Genomic DNA, 17,429 nt, shown 5'->3' with positions numbered 1-17,429 from the left:
GGCCCACGCCAAGCTGCCCTCAGCCCCCCTCGGCCTCCCTCTTGTGCTCATCAGCACCCAAAGTCCTGACAGGGCCAAGGGAGCAGGGAGCTGCCTTGGAACTTCTAAAAGGGCTATAGCACAAACAAGGCTGAAATATGCCCCCCTGCTCACCACGTTGCGGATGACAAGAAAGAGAGAAAAGCCCCCAGATCTGGGGGCTCCCTGAGCAGGCATATCAGCGCTGCTCTAATCCCAGGGTCAGTCTCACCTTCACTCCAAAACTAGCAGACGCCAGGAGTGGCAGAGTGGCCAGGCAGCAGGAGCAGGCACTTCCAAGCCTGCAGAGGTAATAAGGCTTCCCAGACCCCCAAGAGCTACGGCTGGGTGGCTGCCGCTGGGCCCAGGAGTGCGGGGCTCCCACCACTCCAGCTCTGAAAGAGATGGGGCTCCTGCTAGCTATGTGGAGCATGCAGCCCTAGCTGCACCTCCCACACTACAGCCAATGTCATGGCAGTAGCCACTCCATATGGGCTGCCGCTGCCATCACTGAGAAGTGGAGGTTGCAGTGAGTGGAGATCATGTCGCTGGACTCCAGCCGGGATAACAGAGTGAGACCCTGTCTCAGAAGAAAAAAAAGATAATACTGTTGTTCACATTTTCTGTTTCTTAGTCGTTTCTCTTTTGGTAAATAGTGTTTTTCAAGGAATTTGTCTAGTTCATATAAATTTGCAAATACATTGGCATAAAATTATTCATATGACTTTCGTTATCCTGTTAACGCCTGTAAATGAGGAGTGATTCCTGTTTTTCATTTCGTGTGTTAGTAACGTAAACCTTTTATCTTTCCTTCCATCAGTCAAAACCAACATTTGTCTTTTTGTGTTGATTTTCCTAGTTGTCTCTTTTCTGGATCATTGATTTCTATTCTTCTTTCCTTTTCATTGGGTTTAATTTGCTGTTTTGTTTGTGATTTACCTTCTTGAGATGGATCTTTGGAGCATTGATTTGTATCTCTTGTGAATTACATTCAGTTAAGGGTAAACTTTTCCTATCAACACTGCTTTAACTGTATTTCACAAGGTTTGTTTTTTTTGTTTTGGGGTTTTTTTGTGTGGTTTTTTTTTTTTTTTAGATGGAGTCTAGCTCTGTTGCCCACACTGGAGTGCAGTGGCACGATCTCGGCTCACTGCAAGCTTCGCCTCCCGGGCTCAAGTGATTTTCCTGCCTCCCAAGTAGCCAGGATTACAGGCACCCACCACCACAACCAACAAATTTTTGTATTTTTAGTAGAGATGGCGTTTCACCACATTGGCCAGGCTGGTCTTGAACTCCTGACCTCAGGTGATCCACCCATCTCAACCTCCCAAAGTGCTGGGATTACAGGCATGAGCCACCATGCTCAGTCTGTATTTCATGGGTTTCAATATGTCTTTTTCATTATTATTCAGTTCAATGATAGCTGTGCTGGGATTCCACTTGTGCTGTGATTCCACTTGTGCTGTGATTATAGGTGCAAGCCATTACCCCCACCTCAAACATCCATTTCTGTATGCAGCTTTTATATTTTTGGAGAGAGAGTCAGTCACACATTTGTTACTCCATCATAGCTTGAAGAAGGCCATTACATTAGCCAGGTGTGGTGGCACATGCCTGTAGTCCCACCTATTTGGGAGGCTGAGGTCCCCGGGAGCATCACTGGTCCCCGGGAGTTCAAGACTGCATTGAGCCATGATCGTGCCACTGCACAGCCTTGGTGACAGAGTGAGACCCTGTCTCAAAAACAAACAGTAGCATAAATAAATAAAAAGAAGGCCATAATACATGCCTCCACGTAGGAATTATCCTAAACACCAACTTTAGTATATTGTAAACAAATATCCCCAAGGACTTTGCTGTCAAGTGTGAAAAGTTTCTTTATTTCTACAGAAGGTATTTCTCTTGAATACTATTTTTAAATTCTTGTAACTTTATAAATAGTTTTCTGTCCTGTCACTTTTTTCTGCTTTTAATAGTAGTTTTCTTTTAATTTGCTACTTTCAGTTCATTGTGTTAAAAATGTTACCAGGTTTTGTGATTGGTTAAATACTAGTAAATAAATTTCACCTGAGTGTATATTGGATTTTACATTTTCTTTTCTGAAGGTATCTTTACATATAAAGATTATAACTTGCATTTATTTATAAAAGAGAGTAACATGGATTCTTTTGTTTTTTGCAGAAAATGGTGTGAATGGAACATTAACTTCAAATGTAGCAGACTCTCCCCGGAATAAAAAAGAGAAATCTTCATAATGAATTATAAACTAATTGATTAATGTCCCCAAAGAAATCTGCTTTCTACTATATCTTTCAGCATTAGAGATTTTTCTGTTCTTGAAAATACAGTCTGTGCTCTTTGATTTTTGCTATTGTACGGTTTCATGCATTTTTTTAAAGGGCATTTGAGGGGAGGATTATTGCTATGAATGAAAAAAATATTTTAGCTTAGACTAAGCTACCTGCCTTCAAAATAGTTTAGGGACCACCACCATATTTTATTTTGTTTTTATTTTTGAACATTTTTCTAATGATTTGGAGAGAAAACTATTTACAAAAATTCCACATATCAGTGATACAATTTCTTGCTGTCACCAATTTTTTATAATAGCAGAGTGGCCTGTTCTAAGAAGGCCATATTTTTTAAGTTATCTTTCAGGGTAAAATGGAAATACTATAAAGTTGGATGTCAAACTTTAATATGTTTTCAGTGTTCTCTAATTTTTTGGAATTTTTGTAGCCTTTACACCTGGAAAAAAAGATTTGTAAAATCACCAGAACAATTGTGTGCTTTATTTTATAGGTAGTGGTTATTAGTATTACATCCCTATTTTAAAAACAGAAACATAATAATGGTTACAACATGTGGAGTTTTATTGACATACATATTAAATCAAAGTATATTCTTAAAAGTACTTGTGAAGTAAAATCTTGTGCATTTTCAATACTTGTAAACTGGAAATCAGAAAATATTTACTATGAACAGGAAAATCTGACTTATACAGCCCTTTTTGATATGTTTATTAATATTGATTCTTAATGGGGCTCATAATAAGTTTAATATGCACAGCATCTTAGAAAAGTTTAACCTGCAAACCCTTTTAAAACATAATGCCTACTTGATTTATTTCTATAAAAAGACTGTCAGGTAATTATATTTGGAAAACATTTAATGCACTAACTGTAAAGAAATTGAAAATTCAGGTGGATAAATAGTCTTACAAAAGACAATGTGCTTTATGTTATACCTATAGCTTTGGTCCCATCTTTAATTGAGAAACATTTATCTGTATAAAACATATTTTTGGATAAATATATATATATATATTTGTATCTCTACAGAAAGGCTCTAAAAAGCATTTGAGGAAAATATTTGGTTCCCTTTTCTATAATCATCCTTTAAAATCCTTATAGCTACATTTGGTTTATTCATTGTATTTACAGTATATATATTGTTGTTTTCAGTGTTCACATCTTGTTCCCCATTTCTCACTTGTGTCACCAGCTGTTTGTGCCATTTTTAGTGTAAAAGTTGCAGACCTATTAGATCTGCAGTTTAAGTTGCCATGCTGCTAGGAAATTGTCCTTTTTCTTTCCAGCTGTTTACCTACTTCCTGGAAAAAGTAGTAGCTCTCTGTAGCATTATGGAGTTTCAGTGGAACCAAATTTTTGCCATTAAAAACTGGCATTATACTGAACTATACATTGAGAAATCAATCAAAATAAAAATTTTTACTTTCACAAGTTGTATCCTGGATGTTTCTGTCATTGTTGGTGTTTAGGCTATTTTGGTATATAACCTCATTAAAATGTACCATATTTAAAACACTTCATAGACATTCAGAATAACCCTTTTCAAAATTGTGTTCTGCAAATAAACAGATTTGTTCCACAGAATATTGGTGAGGACTACCGTGGGGATAGATGGTCATAACCAAATAAATCTGGGAATCACTGGATTAAACTAACCTAAAGGTGTCTCTTTATTATGGGACCATTCAGTCCTTAATATGCAAACGTGTTTCCTGGTGCACCAAGAATGTTGGATATAATATGCAGTGTTTCCCACCTTATTTGCCTGTAGAATTTTCTGTTCATCGAATTATTATAGCACTTTGTTTTCTACAGCATACACTGTGTTTAGGCAAAGAAAAAAAGCCCTTGACATGTAGTTACCAAGGGCTTACATATACACACAAGTATGATTATAAATTATGAGCCCTACATCCTGCTCTCAAATGTGCTGAGGAAAGTCTGTACTGGCTTCCAGATCCTGCAGAGCCTGTCATTATCATCTGGACTCAAGTCGAGCTTCAAAGCATGATGGGAATCCTGTAGGGACCCACACCTGGACAAGGCTCATGGCTCTGTCTTAAACCCTGGGGGACCATGAATTAGTTGCTTTGCTGCCCTGGGGTTTAGTCTTTCCCTCCACAAAATGCCTCCTGCAGTTTTTTTTTAACTGTAGATTGACAATTTATAATTATATGTGGGGGTACAAAATGGTGTTATGATTTATGAGTATAATATGGAATAATTAAGCTAGTTAACATCCATCACCGCAAATACTGAACATTTTTTGTGATGAGAACATGTAAATTTAGTTTTGAAATGTATAATGCTGTTATTAACTATATTTACCATGCTGTGCAGTAAAACTAAAAAGAAATTCCTTCTGCCATATTTTACACCCTTTGACCATCATCTCCCCATTCCTCTCAGCCCTGAGCCTTTGTAACCATCATTCTACACTCTGATTCTGTGAGTTTTAGATTCCATATATAAGTAAGTATGTGCCATATTTGTCTGTGTCTGATTTACTTCACTTAGCATAATGTTCTTCAGTTTCATCCATGTTGTCACAAATGACAGAATGTCTTTTTTAAAGGCTGAATAGTATTCCATTGTGTATATATACCCCATTTTCCACATTTTCTTTAGCCATTCATCTGCTGATAGACATTAGGTTGATTCCATAACTTGGCTATTGTAAATTTAGTGCTACAGTGAACACAAGGCTGCAAACATCTCTTCAACACACTGATTTCAAATCTTTGGGTTGAATTCCCAGAAGTGGGATTGCTGGATCATATGGTAATTCTATTCTTAGTTTTTTGAAGAACAGTTTTCCTTAATGGCTGTACTAATTTACATTCTTAACAGTGTATACCAATTCCCTTTTCTCCATATCCTTGCCAACATTTGTTATCTTTTGTTTTTGTTATGATAGCCATTGTGACAGGTGTAAGATGACATCATATTGTGGTTTCAATTGGCAGTTTTTCCATTACGTTTCCTTTAGTAGTGTTACAGTTTCTGGGCTTACATTTAAGTCCTTAATCTATTTTGAGTTGATTTTTGCATATAGGTAAGATGAAGTTCCAATTTCATTGTGCATGTGGGTATCTAGTTTTCCTAGCACCATTTATTGAAGAGACTATTCTTTTCCCATTGTATATTCTTGGCACCTTTGTGGAAAAGCAATTGACCATGTGTATACCTGGGTTCATTTATGGGCTCTCTGTTCTGTTTCATCTGTACTTGGTGTTTTCGTTTGTTTGTTTGTTTTGCAAGTACTATGCTTACTTTTGTTTTTTAAAATATATACACAGGGAGCCAGGGGTCTTACTATATTGCCCAAGCTGGTGTCAAACTCCTCGCCTCGAGCGATGCTCCTGCCTCAGTATCCCAAAGTGCTGGGATTACAAGTGTGATTACTAACACTTTTTTTTTTCGATAGTTTTTAGGAAACAGATGGTTTGGGTTACATGGATAAGTTATTTGGTGGTGATTTCTGAAATTTTAGTGCACGTCCCACATGAGCAGTGTACAGTGTACCCAATGTGTAGTTTTTTATCCCTCACTCCCCTCCTGTCCTTCCCTGAGTCGCCAAAATCCATTATGTCATTCTTATGCCTTTGCATCCTCATAGCTTAGTTCCCACTAGTAAGTGAAGACATACGATACTTGGTTTTCCATTCCTGAGTTACTTCACTTACAAAAACGGTCTCAAGCTCCATCCAGGTTGTTGCAAATGCCATTATTTTATTCCTTTTTATGGCTGAGTAGTATTCCATTGTATAAATATACCACATTTTCCTTATCAACATGTTGGTTGATGGGCATTTAGGCTGGTTCCATATTTTTGCAATTGCAAATTGTGTTGCTATAAACATGCGTGTGCAAGTGTCTTTTTCATATAATGACTTCTTTTCTTCTGGGCAGATACCCAGTAGTAGGACTGCAGGATCAAATGGTAGTTTTACTTTTAGTTTATTAAGGAATCTCCATACTGTTTTCCATAGTAGTTGTACTAGTTTACATTCACACCAGCAGTGTAAAAGTTCCCTTTCACAACATCTACGTCAACATCTTTTTTTTTTTTTAATTATGGCCATTCTTGCAGGAGTGAGGTGGTATCTCATTGTGGTTTTAATTTGTATTTCCCTGACAATCAGTGATGTTGGGGATTTTTTCATGTTTATTGGCTATTCATATATCTTCTTTTGAGAATTTTCTATTCATGTCCTTTGCCCACTTTTTGATGGAATTGTTTTTTTCTTGCTAATTTGTTTGAGTTCCTTGTGGATCTGGTTATTAGTCCTTTGTTGGATACATAGTTTGTGAATATTTTCTCCTACTCTGTGGGTTGTCTGTTTACTCTGATTATTTCTTTTGCTGTGCAGAAGCTTTTTAGTTTAATTAGGTCCCATCTATTTATTTTTTCTTTGTTACATTCGCTTTTGGGTTCTTCGTCATGAACTCTTTGCCTAAGCCAATGTCTAAAAGAGTTTTTCTGATGTTATCTTCTAGAATTTTTATGGTGTCAGGTCTTAGATTTAAGTCTTTGATCCATCTTGAGTTGATTTTTGTATAAAGTGAGAGATGGGGATCCAGTCTCATTCTTCTACGTGTGACTTGCCAGTCAACCCAGCACCATTTGTTGAATAGGGTGTTCTTTCCCTACTTTATGTTTTTGTTTGCTTTGTTTAAGATCAGTTGGCTGTAAGTATCTGGCTTTATTTCTGGGTTCTCTATTCTGTTCCACTGGTCTGTGTGCCTATTTTTCTACCACGATCTTGCTGTTTTAGCCTAGTTTGAAGTTGGGTAATGTGATTCCTCCAGATTTGTTCTTTTTGCGTAGTGCTGCATTGGCTATGTGAGCTCTTTTTATGGATCCATATGAATTTTAGGATTGTTTTTACTAGTTCTGTGAAGAATGATGGTGGTATTTTGATGGGAATTGCATTGAATCTGTAGATTGCTTTTGGAGTATGGTCATTTTCCCAATATTGATTCTACCCATCCATGAGCATGAAATGTGTTTCCATTTGTTTGTGTCATCCATGATTTCTTTCAGCAATGTTTTGTAGTTTTCCTTATAGAGATCTTTTACCTCCTTGGTTAGGTATATTCCTAAGTTTTGGGGGTTTGTTTGTTTTGCAGCTGTCATAAAAGGGATTCGGTTCTTGATTTGATTCTCAGCTTGGTCATTGTTGGTGTACAGCAGAACTACTGGTTTGTGCAATTGATTTTGTACCTGAGATTTTACTGAATTCATTGTCAGATCTAGGAGCTTTTTGGATGAGTCTTTAGGGTTTTCTAGGTACATGATCATATCATCGTTAAACAGCAACAGTTTGAATTCCTCTTTACTGCCTTGGATGTCCTTTATTTCTTTCTCTTGTCAGATTGCTCTGGCTAGACTTCCAGTACTATATTGAATAGTAGTGATGAAAGTGGGCATTCTTATCTTGTTCTAGTTCTCAGGGGAAATGCTTTCAACTTTTCCCCATTCAGTATAATGTTGGCTGTGGGTCTGTCATAGATTGTCATTATTACCTTGAGGTATGTCCCTTCTGTGTCAGTCTTGCTGAGGGTTTTAATCATAAAAGGATACTGGATTTTGTCAAATGCTTTTCTGCATCTGTTGAGATGATCATATGATTTTTGTTTTTAATTGTTTATGTGATATATCACAATTATTGATTTGTGTATGTTAAACCATCCCTGCATCCCTGGTATGAAACCCACTTGATCATGGTGTGTTATCTTTTTGATATGCTGTTGGATTCAGTTAGCTAGTATTTTGTTGAGGATTTTTCCATCTATGTTCACCAAAGATATTGATCTGTAGTTTTCTTTTTTTGTTACATCCTCTACTAGTTTTGGCATTAGGGTGATACTGGCTTCATAGAGTGATTTAGAGAGGATTCCTTCTTTCACTATCTTTTATAATAGTTTCAGTAAGATTAGTACCAATTCTTCTTGGAATGTCTGATAGAATTCAGCTGTGAATCTGTCTGTTCCTGGACTTTTTTTGTTGGCAATTTATTTTACTACTGTTTTAATCTCACTACTTGTTATTGGTCTGTTCAGAGTTTCTATTTCTTCCTGATTTAATCTAGGAGGGTTGTATATTTCCAGGAATTTATCCATCTCCTCTAGATGTTCTAGTTTGTGTGCATAAAGATGTTAATAGTAGCCTTGAATGATCTTTTGTATTTCTGTGATATCAGTTGTAATGTCTCCTGTTTCATTTCTAATTGAGCCTATTTGGATCTTCTTTTCTTGGTTAATCTCACTAATGGTCTATTGATGTTTATCTTTTCAAAAAAAATAGCTGTTGTTGCATTTATTTTTGTTGTTGTTGTTGTTGTTGTTTCAATTTTATTTACTTCTGCTCCAATTTTTAGTGTTTCTTTTCTTCTGCTAGGCTTGGGTTTGGTTTGTTCTTGTTTCTCTAGTTCCCTGAGGTGTGACTTAAATTGTCTATTTGTGCTCATTCAGACTTTTTGATGTTGGCGTTTAGGGCTATGAACTTTCCTCTTAGCATTGCTTTTGCTGTATCCTAGAGGTTTTGATAAGTCGTGGCACTAATATTTTTCAGTTCAAATAATTTTTTAATTTCCATCTTGATTTCATTGTTGGCCCAAAGATCATTCAAGAGCAGATTATTTAATTTCCATGTATTTGTATAGTTTTGAGTGCTCTTTTTGGAGTTAATTTCCAGTTTTATTCCACTGTAGTCTGAAAAGATACTTGATATAATTTTGATTTTCTTAAATTTACTGGGACTTGTTTTGTGGCCTATCATATGGTCTATCTTGGAGAATGTTCCATGTGCTGATAAAAAAACATGCTGATGAATGTATGTATAGTCTGCATTATTGGATAGAATGTTCTATAAATATCAGTTAAGTCCATTCTGAGGTATAGTTTAAGTTCATTGTTTCTTTGTTGACTTCTATCTTGATGACCTGTCTAGTGCTGTCAGTGGAGTACTGAAGTCCCCCATTATTATTGTGTTGCTGTCTATCTCATTTCTTAGGTCTAGTAGTACTTGTTTTATAAATTTGGGAGCTCCAGTATTAGGTACATATATATTTAGGATTGTGATATTTTTCTGTTGGACTAACCCTTTTATCATTATATAATGTCCCTGTTTGTCCTTTTAAACTGTTGTTCTTTTAAAGTCTTTTGTCTGATATAAGAATAGCTACTCCTGATTGCCTTTGGTTTCCATTTGCCTGGAATATCTTTTTCTACCCCTTTACTTAAGTTTATGTGAGTCCTTATGTGTTAGGTGAGTCTCTCGGAGATAGCAGATACTTGGTTGGTGAATTTTTATCCATTCCACCATTCTGTATCTTTTAATTAGAGCATTTTGGCCATTTACAGTCAATGTTAATATTGAGATGTGAGGTACTACTATGTTGCCCAAATATCTTGGTTTTCTTTCATTGTGTTATTGTTTTATAGGCCCTCTGGCATTTATGCTTTAATGAGGTTCTATTTTGGTGTATTTCGAGGTTTTGTTTCAAGATTTAGAACTCCTTTTAGCATTTCCTGTAGCGCTGGTTTGGTAGTGGTGAGTCCTCTCAGCATTTGTTTGTCTGAAAAAGACTTTATCTTTTCTTGACTTACAAAGCTTAGTTTTGCTGGATACAAAGTTCTTGACTGACAATTATTCTGTTTCAGGAGGCTAAAGATAGAACCCCAATCCCTTCTAGCTTGTAAGGTTTCTGCTGAGAAACCTGCTGTTAAAGTTTTCCTTTAACTTTATAGATTACCTGATATGTTTGTCTCACAGCTTTTAAGATTTTTGCCTTCGTCTTGGCTTTAGATAACCTGATGACTATGTGCCTAGGTGATGAACTTTTTGTGATGAACTTCTCAGGTGTTTTTTGAACTTCTTGTATTTGGATGTCTAGATCTCTAGCAAGGTCAGGAAAGTTTTCCACAATTATTGCCTCAAATAAGCTTTCCAAACTTTTAGATTTCTCTTCTTCCTCAGGAACACCAATTATTCTTAGGTTTGGCCATTTAACATAATCCCAAATATCTTGGAGGCTTGATTCATTTTTTTTTAATTCTTTTTTCTTTTTCTTTGTCTGGGTTAATTTGAAAGCCTTGTCTTCAAGCTCTGAAATTCTGTCTTCTACTTGTTCTAGTCTATTGTTGAAACTTTTCAGTGCATTTTCTATTTCTCATATAATGAAATGTGGCTTTCATTTCCTGAAGCTGTGATTGTATTTTCTTTATGAAATCTATTTCTCTGGAGACTTTTTCATCCATATCCTGTATTGTTTTTTATATTTCTTTTAGTTTTCACTTTTCTCTGGTATCACCTTGAGTGCTTAATAATCAATCTTCTGAATTCTTTATCTGGCAATTCTGAGATTTCTTCCTGGTTTGGATCCATTGCTGATGAGCTAGTGTGATCTTCTGGGGATGTTATAGAACCCTGTTTTGTCATATTACCAGAATTACTTTTCTGGGTCCTTCTCACTTGGGTAGACTATTTTAGTGGAAAGCTCTGGAACTCAAGGCCTACTTCAGATTATTTTGTCCAATAGGGTTATCCCCTTGATGTGATGCTCTCCCCCATCCCCTAGGAATGGGGCCTCCTGAGAGCCTGACTGCAGTACTTGTTATTGTTTTTCTGGGTCTAGCCACCCAGCAGGGCTACCAGGCTCCAGGCTGGTGCTGGGGAATGTCTGCAAAGAGTCCTGTGATATGATCCATCTTTGGGTCTTTCAGCTGTGAATACCAGCACTTGCTCTGATGGAGGTGGCAGGGGAGTGAAGTAGGCTCTGAGAGCCTTTGGTTGTAGATATGTTTAGTATGCTGGCTTTCTCAAATGCTGGTTATGCTAGCAGTGAGGTTGTCACATGGACAGACTCAGGACACCTGGTTAGCCAGGATGTTGCAGGCAGTACAATTAGCTGTTGTTTTCTCCCTGCTCCCTGGGAGCAGGGTTATTCTGTTATGAGTTGCTGTAATGGCCTGAGTTGGTTGGCCTCCAGCCAGTACATGGCACTTTCTAGAGGCACCAGCTTCAGTAGTAGTAGGGAGATATAATCTTGCCTTAAGTTGGCCAGGGTAAGTATTCTGGTTTCTCAGGTGATGTGCGGGGCCATAAGAAGCTCCCAAGACTTTATATCTTTTGTGTTTGGCTACCAGGGCAGGTAGAGAAATACCATCAGATGGGGGCAAGGATAGGTGAGTCTGAGCTCAGACTGTCCTTGGGAGGGGCTTCCCACAGCCACTGTTGGGGATGGATAGTGGTTCTCAGGCCAATGGGGTTATGTTCCAGAGGGGATTATGGCTGCCTCTGCTGTGCCATATAGCTCACCAGGAAAGTGGGGGATAGCAGGTAGCAAAAGGCCCCACCTAACTCCCAGGCAGTTGGCTAGGCCAGTCTTGCTCCCACATTACCCCTGTCAGACCTTGTCTCATGCTGTAAACTTCCCTGCTGAGAAAGGAAGTGCAGCTTTCAGGTCTTGCCCCTCCCCATCTGCTCCAATGTCAGAGGCAGCTCCTTCACTCGTATCTGTAGCAGTTCCCATTCACTCCTTGGATTCTGCTCAAGAAAATTCATGTCCAGTCAAAATTATTACAAATTTCAGTTGGAAGCTTCTTTCACCCTGTGACCCCTCTGTAATTCCACTGGCTGCCTTCCCTGAGGGTCCCTGTGAGATATAGTCAGGGATGGCTTCCCTGGGCTCCGGCTGGAGACTGGGAGTGCCTACAAGACTCTTCACGCTGCTGCTTCTACTTTTACATTTCACGTGGCTCCCTAAATCAGCTCTAGATAAGGTGAAATTCTTCTCCCATGATCTGGATTTTCAGATTCCCCAGTGGGGGATGTGTGTCCAGAGGCAGGTTTTCTCCCTCTCATGCTTTGGGAACTCACAGTTTTTTGCCTCTCTCGTGGAATTTGCAGTGGTGTGCCACTTCTTTCAAAGGATCTATGATTTATTTTGGTTTTCCTGGTACATTTCAGGGGTGGTTCTTAGAGCAAAAGTTCACGGCGTGAGTCACCACACACTGTTCTGTTCATTTAAGTGGTAGCTGCACATTAGCTCTGTCTCCTATCTGCCATCTTCCTCAGACTCTACATGACTTTTTAGTATAGTTCGAAATACTAGTTTGAAATCAGGTAGTGTGATGCCTCCAGCTTTGTTCTTTCTGCTCATAATTGCCCTGGTTATTCAGGGTGTTTTGTGTTTCCATTTGTATTTGAGGATCGTTTTTTATGTTTCTAAGAAGAACAACATTGGAAGTTTGATAGGGATTGCATTGAATCTGCAGATTGCTTCAGGCAGTATGGACATTTTAACAATATTCTAATCTGGCCAGGCGCGGTGGCTCACGCCTGTAATTCCAGCACTTTGGGAGGCCGAGGTAGGCAGATCATGAGGTCAGGAAATCAAGACCATCCTGGCTAACACGGTCAAACCCCATCTCTACTAAAAATACAAAAAATTAGCCGGGCGTGGTGGTGGGTGCCTGTAGTCCCAGCTACTGGGGAGGCTGAGGCAGGAGAATGGTGTGAACCCGGGAGGCAGAGCTTGCAGTGAGGCGAGATCGCACCTCTGCACTCTAGCCTGGGCAACAGAGTGAGACTCCATCTCAAAAAAAAAAAAAAAACAAGAAAAACAAACAAACAAAAAATAAATAAATAAATTCTAATCCATGAATATGGGAAATCTTTCCATTTATTTGTCTTCCTCAATATTTTTCCATTAGTGTTTTATAACATTTAGTGTACAGGTTTTTCATTTTCTTGATTAAATTTAGTCCTAAATGTTTTATTTTATTTTTTGTAGCTACTGAAAGATTATTCTATTGATTTCCTTTTTGGATAGTTTGTTGAAGATCATGTTGCCAACAAACAATGACAATTTTACTTCTTTCTTTCCTATTTGGTTGCCTTTTCTTTCTTTCTCTTGCCTAATTGCTCTGGCAAGGACTTCCAATACTACATTGAATAGAAGTGGTGAGAATGGGCATTCTTGTCTTATTCCAGATCTTAGAGGAGAGACTTTTGATTTTTTCACCATTGAGTGTAATGTTAAGCTGTAAGCTTCTCATATATGGCCTTTATTATGTTAAGGCACATTCCTTCTATACCTAATTTGGTGACAGTTTTTATTATGAAAAGATGCTGAGTTTTGGCAAATGCCTTTTCTGTGTGTAATGAGGTGATGGTATCGTTTTTGCTCTTCATTCTGTTAATATGATGTATCGCATTTATTGATTAGCATACCTTGAACCATGCTTTCATGCCAGAGATAAATTCCACATGATCATGATGATGATCTTTTTAATGTGTTGTTGAATGTGGTTTGCTAGTATTTTGTTTAGGGCTATTGCCTCTGTGTTCATCAAGGATATTGGCCTGCAATTTTCTTTTCTTTTTTGTTTTTTTTTTTTTTGTCTTTTTGTTTTTTTGTTTTTTTGTAATGTGCTTTGTCTGGCTTTGGTACCAAAGTAATTCTGGCCTCATAAAAATAGTTTTGAAATATTCCCTCTTGTAATATGCTTGTCTGGTTTTGGTATCAGGTTAATTCTGGCCTCATAAAAATAGTTTTGAAATAGCCTTCCTCAGCTACATGCAGTGGCTTATGCCTGTAATCCCAGCACTTTGGGAGGCCAAGGCTGAAGGATCACTTGAGGCCAAGGAATGGAGACCAGCCTGGGAAACATAGCAAGACCCCAGTCTCTAAAACAGTAAAAACTTAGCCAGGCATGGTGGCATGCACCTGAAGTCGCAGCTACTTGGGAGGTTGATTGAGGCTGAGGTGGCAGGATTGCTTGAACCCAAAAGTTTCAGGCTGCAGTGAGTCATGATCTGCCACTGCAGTCCAACCTAAGCAACAATGAGACCCTGTCCAAAAAAAATTTTTTTTTTAATTTCTCCTCTTTGTTTTTTCTGAAAAACTTTGAGAAGAGTTAGTATTAGTTCTTCAAATGTTTTGTAGAATTTAACAGTGAAGGCATCAGGTCCTGGCCTTTTCTTTGTAGGAGAGTTTTTGTTACTGATTGAATCTCCATACTAATTGTTGGTCTGTCCACATTTTCTATTTCTATATGATTTAGTCTTTTTAGGATGTACATGTCTAGTAATTTATCCATTTATTTTAAGTTACCTAACTTATTGGTATCTAATTGTTCATAGTAGTCTCCTATGATCTTTTATTTCTGTGGTATCAGTTGTAATGTCTCCTCTTTCATTTCTGATTTTATTTGGGTATTCTCTCTTTTTTCTTACTCTACCTAAAGGTTTGTGAATTTTATCCTTTCAATAAACCACCTCTGTTTCATTGATCTTTTGTATTTTTTATTATCTATTTTTTTTATTTCTGCTCTTTATTATTTCATTCCTTCTGCTAACTTTGGGCTCAGTTTTTTCTTGTTCTAGGTAGTTCCTTCAGGTGTAATGTTAGGTTGTTTGCATTTGTTGTTGTTGTTGTTAGGAGACAGGGTCTTGCTCTGTCACCCAGGCTGAAGTACAGTGGTACAATCATGGCTCACTGCAGCCTCTACCTCCTGGGCTCAAGTGAATCTCCCACCTCAACCTCCCAAGTAGCCGGGACAACAGGTGTGTGCCATCATACTCAGCTAACTTTTTAAAAATTTTTATAGAGATGAGGTCTCCCTGTGTTGCCCAGGCTGATCTCCAACTCCCGGGCCCAAGTGGTCCTTCCACCTCTACATCTCAAAGGGCTAGGATTATAGGCATGAGTCACTGTGTGCAGCCATCTTCTTTTTTGATGTAGGCATTTATTGCTGTAAACTTTACTCTTAGACCTGCTTTTGCTGTATCACAGAAGTTTCTGTATGTTGTTTCCATTTTTGCTTGTCTCGACATCAAGATTTTTTTAAATTTCCCTTTTAATTTCTTCATTGACTTAATGATTATTTTGGAGCATGTTATTTAATTTCCACGCATTTGTGAATTTTCTGAAATTACTCCTGGCATTGATTTCTAGTTTCATAACATTATGGTTAGAAAAAATACTTGATATAATTTCAGTCTTTCAAAATTTGCTAAGGTTTGATTTGTGCCCTAATACAATTTATCTTGAAGAATGTTTCATGTACTTGAGAAGAATGTATATCTGTTGTTGTTATATGGAATGTTCTGCATATGTCTGTTGGATCTATTTGGTCTAAAGTGTTGTTCAAGTCCGGTATTTCCTTATTAACTTTCCATCTGGAGGATCTATCCATTGTGAAATGAGGTATGGACATCCCCTATTATTATTATATTGTGGTCTACTCTCCTTTCAGGCCCCTTAGTATTTCTATTATATGTTTAGGTGCTGTAATTTTGGGTGCTTATATATCTACAATTGTTGTAGTCTCTTGATGAATTGACCTTTTATCATTGGATAATGTCCTTGTCTATTTTTATAGTTTTTGAGTTAAGGTCTATTTTATCTGATACAAGTATCCCTACTCTCATTGGGTTTCCTTTGCATGAAATATCTCTTCCCATTCCATCACTTTCAGTCTATTTGTTTCCTTAAAAGTTAGTGTCTTGTAGGCAGGATATAGTTGGGTCTTGTTTAGTTTTTGTTTTTCTATTTTGTTTAATCCATTCAGTCACTGTGTCTTTTTATTGGAGAATTTAAATTTACATTCATGGTACTTACTGATAGGTAAATACTTGCTCCTGCCATTTTTTTAGTTGTTTTGGAAATACTTCATTTCTTTCTTCCTCTCATGCTGTCTTCCTTCATGGTTTGATCATTTTCTGTAGTCGTAGGCTTTGAATCCTTTTCTATTTTCATTTTATATTTCTACTAATGATTTTTGCTTTATCATTACTAAGATGCTTGCATTTTAGAATATGATTGTGAGTGGTCTAGGTGGACTATTCTGAAGCAAAGGTATTAATGACAATCTTCTATACTTAAGCAATCTTGCAAAGTCCTTGAGTTCAAAACTAATCCTGAAGCCAAGTTTGTGTTGGTGAGGAAATAGGAAAGAGAAATTTTTTGCATAGATATGTTTAGCAAAATCGTTCAGTGACATCCTGTGTCTCCATGCTGTTAACAAATGTTTTTATTGAAAAGTGGTTCTGCTATTTGTCTACATATGAACAATAATAAAAGTTCTTTTTAACAAATATGAATAGTGACACTGATCACATGTTTGAATCTTTAAACAAGTGGCTTTAAAAGTAATCCTGGAGAAAATCTTAGGGGATCATGCTGAAGCAGATGTTTTCCCCAAAAGATCATCCTGGATGTTGAAGGTGATTCAGTTAAGAATTATTTATTATAAAACCTCAACACAAGACAGGTTTGAAAATTTCAACATAGATATCAGCAAGTGTTGGGAGGAATAATTAAGATTACAAACCCAGGGTCTGGGGAGAGTGAATGTGGTTTTAACTTCTAGGTGCTCTAGAAAAGCCCTGGTTGCACAGCCCAATCCACTAGAATAAAACGAGAGGCAAAAGGACAAACTCATAATAACAGTGCTTTGTTAATCTGGTTACTGAACACTTTTAAAAACTATTAGCCATTTACAGCAGGCAACATACCTCCACGGCTCAGTTTCATATTGTGCCAATAGCAGAGAACCCAGTATTTACAAAGACAAATCAGGTCTGTGTTTATCTAAGCATGATTATCTAAGCTTTATAAAAAGCTTTATCTAAGCTTTATAAAAAAATTGTTCTAGGTATCTAAATGTTGCACATTAATGAGCTTTAATTCAAGCTGATTTATTCAATTAATCTAGATTATCTTTAGTGAAAAGATTATTAATGTAGTTGTTCAAGGCTGAAATCAAACATTTTGGGTATCCTGAAAACAAGCAAATAAAAAATTTAAGAAGCTTAGGTCCATGTTATAGTCTCTTTTGTGACTATTAGTAACTTAACTTTGACCTAATTTAAGTTTACTGAAGAAAACAGTCATATTTTGAAGATCCAAACTTCAATCAACTCAAGTGATAAATAGCCTTATTGATTTCAGTTATTATGAATAGTTACACAGTGGTAAGACTAGCTAACCGGAGTTCAAACTGTGACTCCTCCACTGATCAGCTCTGTGTGATTAAATGTCTGTACCACAGTTTTCTGTGGTAATAACACCTACTCCATAAGGT

At 37.2% G+C, this 17,429-nt stretch overlaps 1 protein-coding gene across 1 annotated transcript in view; it reads left to right on the top strand.

Annotated features, from left to right (window-relative positions):
- The window catches only part of TRAM1 (translocation associated membrane protein 1), a 33,061-nt gene extending 29,298 nt beyond the window's left edge, over nucleotides 1–3,763 (top strand). The window contains 1 exon segment of the mRNA NM_001132765.1: nucleotides 2,200–3,763. Within this exon segment, the coding sequence (NP_001126237.1) occupies nucleotides 2,200–2,273 (74 nt within the window). The 3' untranslated portion in view covers nucleotides 2,274–3,763.
- The last annotated feature ends 13,666 nt before the right edge of the window (nucleotides 3,764–17,429 follow it).

The sequence above is a fragment of the Pongo abelii genome, chromosome 7 (genome assembly GCF_028885655.2).
Source record: "Pongo abelii isolate AG06213 chromosome 7, NHGRI_mPonAbe1-v2.0_pri, whole genome shotgun sequence".
NCBI classification, from domain to species: Eukaryota; Metazoa; Chordata; class Mammalia; order Primates; family Hominidae; genus Pongo; species Pongo abelii.
Note: the sequence above shows the minus strand (reverse complement) of the source record. Positions and strands in the feature narration are given on the sequence as shown.